This window comes from Bombina bombina, chromosome 3 (assembly GCF_027579735.1).
Source record: "Bombina bombina isolate aBomBom1 chromosome 3, aBomBom1.pri, whole genome shotgun sequence".
Lineage (NCBI taxonomy): Eukaryota > Metazoa > Chordata > Amphibia > Anura > Bombinatoridae > Bombina > Bombina bombina.
Window position 1 is genome coordinate 672,340,874 of NC_069501.1, and position 8,299 is coordinate 672,349,172.

At 36.7% G+C, this 8,299-nt stretch overlaps 1 protein-coding gene across 1 annotated transcript in view; it reads left to right on the forward strand.

The window, feature by feature from the left end:
- Positions 1 to 6,285, forward strand: part of PEX12 (peroxisomal biogenesis factor 12) — a 33,565-nt gene extending 27,280 nt beyond the window's left edge. Inside the window, exons 4-5 of the mRNA XM_053704844.1 lie at positions 84 to 619; positions 5,416 to 6,285. Of these exons, the coding sequence (XP_053560819.1) occupies positions 84 to 619; positions 5,416 to 5,815 (936 nt within the window). The 3' untranslated portion in view covers positions 5,816 to 6,285. The remainder of the gene's footprint in view (positions 1 to 83; positions 620 to 5,415) is intronic.
- The last annotated feature ends 2,014 nt before the right edge of the window (positions 6,286 to 8,299 follow it).

An 8,299-nucleotide genomic window follows, 5' to 3' on the forward strand; every position in this document is an offset into this window, starting at 1 on the left:
ATAAAAAGCTGTGATTTACAAATTTCTGTGCTAACCATAATAAAAGTGACATAATCAGTGCTAATTTAACATATTCTTTTTAGGTCCTCGCTGAATCTAACCCTGCACGCTATGGCATTGTGTTTAGATGGTTTGATGAACTTTACACCCTGCTCGATTTGCTTCTACAGCAGCACTACCTGTCCTGGGCAAGCGCTTCCTTTTCTGAAAATTTCTATGGGCTAAAGCGCATGGCCCTAGGGAGTACTGGCAAACAGAGGCATTTGCCAAGGAACAAGTATTGGAGGTCCCTGTTGCTTCTGGTGTTGGTTCCCTACTTGCGGGTGAAATTAGAAAAGCTAGTGAAAAAGCTGCGAGAGGAGCAAGATTATTCAATTCAAAACCCAACATCTTTCTGCAAGAAATGCTACAAGGCTATTTTGGCTTCCTATCCCTTTGTGAAAATGGCATGGGAAGGTTGTTTCTTGTTTTACCAACTACGTTATATTCTTGGAAATACAAGGCATCATTCTCCACTACTTCACTTAGCCGGGGTACAGCTTGCCAGGTTGACTGTAGAAGATCTACAAGCCATGGGGAGCAAATCAGAAAAATCATTCTCGGCTCATTCTGCACTAAGGTATGCTGTTGCAAGAGTAAGACATCAAAAAGGAATGTTTTACCTTAGATGTATTTGCTAGTTTCAAGAAAATGTTCTTTGTCAATTGAATAATGAGACTGTTTTAGGTAGAATATTCGTTATATTTTACTATACAATAGAACCTTCCCCAATATTGCTTCCAGAGTTTCACTTGTCGTTTATGAGATTCTTATAAGGGTTTGTTGGATCGTTCTGAATATAGGCTTTTTGTTAACTGAAAGCATTGTGCTGTTAATTAGAATATTACCTAACTTTTTTCTTTGATCGGGTTCAAAGAAAATCTTAATAGCACACTTTAGATATCTAGTGTGATATACATTAGACTTGTGCATTCGGATCCTTCGGTAGGATACGAATGTGGAAGTAAGAGCTAGTCGGCTCATTTCTGGTGCAAGATCACCACATTAAAGGGACAGTCAACACTAGAATTTTTGTTGTTTAAAAAAGATAGATAATCCTTTCATTACCCATTCCCCAGTTTTGCATAACCAACAGTTATAATAATACACTTTTTACCTCTTTGTTTACCTTGTATCTAAGCCGCTGTAAACTGCCCCCTTATTTCAGTTCTTTTGACAAACTTGCATTTTAGCCAATCAGTGCTTACTCCTAGGTAACTTCACGTGCATGAGTTTAATGTTATCTATATGACATACATGAACTAACGCCATTCATGGTCTAAACAATTAGCATATGAGCCTCCTAGGTTTAGCTTTCAACTAAGAATACCAAGAGAACAAAGCAAAATTGGTAATACAAGTAAATTGGAAAGTTGTTTAAAATTACATTCCCTTTTTGAATCATGAAAGTTTATTTTGGACTTGACTGCCCCTTTAAGATCTGGATTTGCAGAGACGTAGTGATCTTGCACTAATATACATATGTGAGAAAATTGTAAGATGGCAAATAATTATAGAAGAAGACTAAACCAGTTTAAATGTCTGCCACACTTTTAACTTAAAGGGACGCTGAACCCAAATGTTTTCTTATGTGATTCAGATAGAGCATGCAATTTTAAGCAACTTTCTAATTTACTCCTATTAGCAAATGTTCTTCATTCTCTTGGTATCTTTAATTGAAAAGCAAGAATGTAAGTTTAGATGCCGGCCCATTTTTGGTGAACAACCTAGATTGTTATTGCTGATTGGTGGATAAATTCATCCACCAATAAACAAGTGCTGTCCAGGGTTCTGGACTTTCTTTTTAAAATAAAGATAACAAGAAAACAAAGAAATTGATAAAAGGCATAAATTAGAAAGTTGCTTAAAATTGCATGCTCTTTCTGAATCACAAAAGAAAAAAATTGGGTTCAGTATCCCTTTAACTAGTAATTTTGTGTTCTTAAAGGGACATTGTAAAGCAAACATTGCACTTTCTGAAACACATAGGTAAAGTGCTGCTCAGGAGCCACAAGCATTGGAGCTCCTGAGCAGGATATGGCTGAATGGCGGTTACGTGTAAATGCCGCTCTTGATTGCCTCACTGTCCATGTTCTGCTCTGAAGCTGGAATACTTGCAGCTCCCAAGTGGGGGTTTACCTGTATGTTTAAAGTTATATGAAACCCCAAAAAATGTCTTCATGATTCAGATAGAGCATGCACTTTGTGCTGCCTAAATGGGCATAGAATATTACATAGCCTCTGTTAATATTCATGTTGTTATAGTTAAGAAATTATATATTTTTATGCCATTTTTCTCACAGCTTCTCTATGTTTATTATGTACTGCCATCTAGTGACCTTTTTTGGTAACGCTCCTGTTTTCTATAGTATCTTACCTCTGACCTATTATGCATTTCCTTTTTGTGTATTGCTCCGCCCTTGTAGTTTGATGATGTGTTCCTTTGTCATGGCTGCAGCTAACAGGCCTCATGTAACAAGCACTCATGTTAATTACATTGCAAGCTACGATCAGTATCAACTTTTGACCGCTTAAATACTGTAAACATTCAATCATCTGCTGTATTCATTATCTGCTGTAACCTGATATTCAGAATAAAGCACATTTGTGGATGGACAAGGTATTGGTGAGTTCAGCTATCTGACAAGGATTGTCTGCAGTGATTGTATCTTCTTATACAGGCCAGGCATAGAGGTCTCAGCAAGGGATAGATCATTATTACAACTATCTGAGTCAGAATACACTTTTTAAACAACTTTCTAATTTGTATTACTTCTATTATCAAAGTATCTTCATTCTCTTGGTATCTTTTGTTTATATATATATATACTTAGGAGCCGGCCCATTTCTGGAGCACTATATGGAGGCAGGTTTGCAAGATGTTATCCATTTGCTAGAGCACTACATGGCAGCACTATTTCCTGCCATAAAGTGCTCCAGATACCTACCTAGGTATGTCTTTAACACAGAACATCATGGTAACTAAGCAAATTTGATAATAGAATTGGAAACTTTTTTTTTTTTTAAATGGTATGCTCTGTCTAAATTACAGAAAAATGGATTTCATATCCCTTTAAAGGGACTTGTAACCCAAACACTTTCTTTCAAGATTCAGATTGAGCATACAATTTCAAACAACTTTCCAATTTACTTCAGTTATCTAATTTGCTTTGTTCTCTTGGTATCTTTTGTTGAAAAGTATACCTGGGTAGGATCTATAGCAGCAATGCACTACTGGGAACTAGCTGCTGATTTGTGGCTACATATATACACTGTGTGCAGAATTATTAGGCAAATGAGTATTTTGACCACATCATCCTCTTTATGCATGTTGTCTTACTCCAAGCTGTATAGGCTCGAAAGCCTGCTACCAATTAAGCATATTAGGTGATGTGCATCTCTGTAATGAGAAGGGGTGTGGTCTAATGACATCAACACCCTATATCAGGTGTGCATAATTATTAGGCAACTTCCTTTCCTTTGGCAAAATGGGTCAAAAGAAGGACTTGACAGGCTCAGAAAAGTCAAAAATAGTGAGATATCTTGCAGAGGGATGCAGCACTCTTAAAATTGCAAAGCTTCTGAAGCGTGATCATCGAACAATCAAGCGTTTCATTCAAAATAGTCAACAGGGTCGCAAGAAGCGTGTGGAAAAACCAAGGCGCAAAATAACTGCCCATGAACTGAGAAAAGTCACGCGTGCAGCTGCCAAGAGGCCACTTGCCACCAGTTTGGCCATATTTCAGAGCTGCAACATCACTGGAGTGCCCAAAAGCACAAGGTGTGCAATACTCAGAGACATGGCCAAGGTAAGAAAGGCTGAAAGACGACCACCACTGAACAAGACACACAAGCTGAAACGTCAAGACTGGGCCAAGAAATATCTCAAGACTGATTTTTCTAAGGTTTTATGGACTGATGAAATGAGAGTGAGTCTTGATGGGCCAGATGGATGGGCCCGTGGCTGGATTGGTAAAGGGCAGAGAGCTCCAGTCCGACTCAGATGCCAGCAAGGTGGAGGCGGAGTACTGGTTTGGGCTGGTATCATCAAAGATGAGCTTGTGGGGCCTTTTCGGGTTGAGGATGGAGTCAAGCTCAACTCCCAGTCCTACTGCCGGTTTCTGGAAGACACCTTCTTCAAGCAGTGGTACAGGAAGAAGTCTGCATCCTTCAAGAAAAACATGATTTTCATGCAGGACAATGCTCCATCACACGCGTCCAAGTACTCCACAGCGTGGCTGGCAAGAAAGGGTATAAAAGAAGAAAATCTAATGACATGGCCTCCTTGTTCACCTGATCTGAACCCCATTGAGAACCTGTGGTCCATCATCAAATGTGAGATTTACAAGGAGGGAAAACAGTACACCTCTCTGAACAGTGTCTGGGAGGCTGTGGTTGCTGCTGCACGCAATTTTGATGGTGAACAGATCAAAACACTGACAGAATCCATGGATGGCAGGCCTTTGAGTGTCCTTGCAAAGAAAGGTGGCTATATTGGTCACTGATTTGTTTTTGTTTTGTTTTTGAATGTCAGAAATGTATATTTGTGAATGTTGAGATGTTATATTGGTTTCACTAGTAAAAATAAATAATTGAAATGGGTATATATTTGTTTTTTGTTAAGTTGCCTGATAATTATGCACAGTAATAGTCACCTGCACACACAGATATCCCCCTAAAATAGCTATAACTAAAAACAAACTAAAAACTACTTCCAAAACTATTCAGCTTTGATATTAATGAGTTTTTTGGGTTCATTGAGAACATGGTTGTTGTTCAATAATAAAATTAATCCTCAAAAATACAACTTGCCTAATAATTCTGCACTCCCTGTGTATATATATATATATATATATATATATATATATATATATATATATATATATATATATAGGTTCACCCAATGTGTTCAGCTAGCTTCTTGTAGTACAATGCTGCTCCTTTAACAAAGAATACCAAAGGAATGAAGCCAATTTGTGAATTGAAGTAAATTGGAAAGTTGTTTAAAATCGTATGCTGTATCTGAAACATGAAAGAAAAATGTTGTGTTTTATGTCCCTTTAGCTTCTTTGCAGGGGTTAAACATATATTAAAATGGGATTCACATACCCTGAATGTCCCTGGTTGTTAAAGGTTTTTGGGACTTAATAGCTTGGGTCTCACTAATAAGCCCCATTTAAAAATCCAGCGACGTACAGGATATGTCTCTGGTCTTTAAGGGGTTAATGCAAATATTAAATGCTAGTAATTTTTTCATGTGTGTCCCTTTTAATAAAAAAAACAGTCTAAATGTAAACTTGTTTCCTTTATCCTAATTAATGTCTGGCATACATGTTGTTGTTATAACTAATTAATTTTCTTTTCTACTCTCCACAGCATGAGCCAGAGAGTAAGAAATATTGTAAAAAAAGCACTCAGCGGCATGGCATTTTCCCTCTCAACCAGCTTATCACTGGGGGTTTTCTTTCTGCAGTTTCTGGAATGGTGGTACTCATCAGAAAACCAAGATACTCTCAAGGCTCTAAGTACCTTTCCCGCCCCTCCCCCACCCATCCATTTTGAACTGGAAACCTATTCTCCACTCCTTCCTAAGTTAAAGACTGTGTGTCCTCTTTGTCGCAAGGTGCGTGTAAATGATACAGCCCTGGGCACTTCAGGATACGTATACTGCTACCGCTGTGCCTACTACTATGTGAAAACTCACAATCGATGTCCTGTGAGTGGTTACCCAACAGAGCTGCAGCACCTTATTCGCCTCTATACTCCTGATGGTTGAGCAATGGGAAAGCTTCCGTCTAACGCAACTTTATTAATTTACACATGTCTGGAACTTTACACAACAAGCTCAGTGAAGATTATTGTTACAGAAAGTACCCTGGGCTGTACTTTCTTACTAAGCAGCAATGCACACAGCAAGCTATTTAACAGTCTAATTTATTTTTTAATCTTTTCTTACAGAAGCCATAAACATTAGATGCAGATTTCCACTCAGTTTTGTAAGTAATATAGGTGGATATAATCTATTCAAGTCAAACTACTTTAATTATGTGTCAAAATACAGATTACATAGAGTACAAATTGTATGTATGACAGCTGTAATCAGTAGTATGTTTTTGGATATCTGCCGTTTCTGATAGCTGTGGGCATTACAAGTATATGTCCTGTATGCAGGTGAAAATGTAATGTCCTTAGTAATGATTTAAATGAAGCTATTTGTAGGAACATTAAACAGTGATTGTTGTTTTTTCTTTTTTCTTTTTTTTTTTTTTTGCAGAACAAAAAATGTAGCTTGTCACACGCTCCCTAAAGAGACCATAAAGCAAACTCTGTAACCTAAGGTTTCAAAGTGCTACAAATTTCCTAGATCAGCTATTTATTTGCAGCATTTTCAAAACTTAGGTTGCAGAACTTTTTGGCCTCTGTAAGAAGCACTTTTTTTAACACAAAAAAGAGAGATGGTTTGATATTATTTTTTAGAAGTAAAACACTTTTTGGTCTCAGTAAGGGAGCTGGTTAATAGTGTTTTTTGATATACTTTTTTTAAAGACTTTAAAAGTGCTAGTTTATGGTGATTATATATGAGACAGCATGTATTGTGATTTGAATGAATGGAATTTAGCCTTTATAGTTTTTTCTTTTTCTCAGAGATTTTTGCAAGATGCTGATTTTAATTCAAAGTACATTTTTTGCAGCTTAAATGGACAGTCAACACCAGAATTATTGTTGTTTTAAAATATACATAATCCCTTAATTACCCATTCCCCAGTTTTGTATAACCTACACAGTTCTAATAATACAAGTTTTACCTCTGTAATTACCTTGTATCTAAACCCTGCAGACTGCCCCCTTATTTCAGTTCTTTTGACAGACTTGCATTTTAGCCAATCAGTGCTCACTCCTCTGTAAATTCATGTGCATGAGCTCAATGTTATCTATATGAGACACATGAACTAATGCCCTCTAGTGATGAAAAACTGTCAAAATGCATTTAGATTAGAGGCGGCATTCAAGGTCTAAGAAATTAGCATATGAACATAGGTTTAGCTTCCAACTAAGAATACCAAGAGAACAAAGCAAAATTGGTGATAAAAGTAAATTGGAACGTGGTATAAAATTACATGCCCTATTTGAATCATGAAAGGTTTTTTTGGACTTGACTGTCCCTTTTAAATCCAAGATTAAATGTTAACCTTTTTTCCTTTTATTTATCATCATCACAATGTTTATTGGTATAAATGTCATTGCTACACATTAAATTTAATTAGAAGTGTGAATTTAGCATTTACAGGTAGCCCTCAGTTTACGCCGGGGTTAGGTTCCAGAAGGAATGGTTGTAAATCGAAACCGTTGTAAATTGAAACCCAGTTTATAATGTAAGTCAATGGAAAGTGAGGGAGATAGGTTCCAGGCCCCTCTCAAAATTGTCATAAGTAACACCTAATACATTATTTTAAAAGCTTTGAAATGAAGACTTTAAATGCTAGACAGCATTATAAACTTAGCAAAATAATCACACAACACAGAACATATAATTTAACTAAGTTAAATGAACAAAAACATTTGCTAAACAGCATTATAAACCTAATAAAATAATCACACAACACAGACTTCACTTGCATTTTTCTGCAAACAGTTCTTTCTATGCATTCCAATCTGGACTGAGATAGACAGGAAGATCTTGTTCCTTTGAAATCTGCTCGATAGCTCAGGTCTGGTAAAACTGGTTAATTTCAGCTTGCTTGGCTTTGCTGCAAGACAAGCGGACAGCTCCACCTACTGGCTATTTTAATAAATACACTGCTTCTCAATGCTTTTCAATAGCAGTCACATGACTGGAAAAAAGGTTGTTATTCTGAAACGGTGTAAATTGAACCGTTCTAAAACGAGGGCCACCTGTACTTTACTATTCGTGGTCTTTGTGTAGTATGCCTCAATAATACCTAAGGACCATAGTCACATCCCCTTTATTTTTATAAGGAAAGCCTTGGGAAACATATTTCAAATGTAAAGAACAATCACATTCTGTTCCCTCCTTATCTTAAAAATAGGATTGCTTACAGTAAAGGAATGTATATGTTTTTGTTTTCTGGTATTAAAGAGACAGTAGTCATAATTAGACATTTATGATTTAGACAGAGCATACAATTTTAATCAACTTTCCAATTTACTTCTATTATTAATTTACTTCCTTCTCTTGTTATCCTTTTCTGGAAGGTTTATCTAGGTAATCTCAGGAGCAGCAAAGAACCTAGGTTCTAGC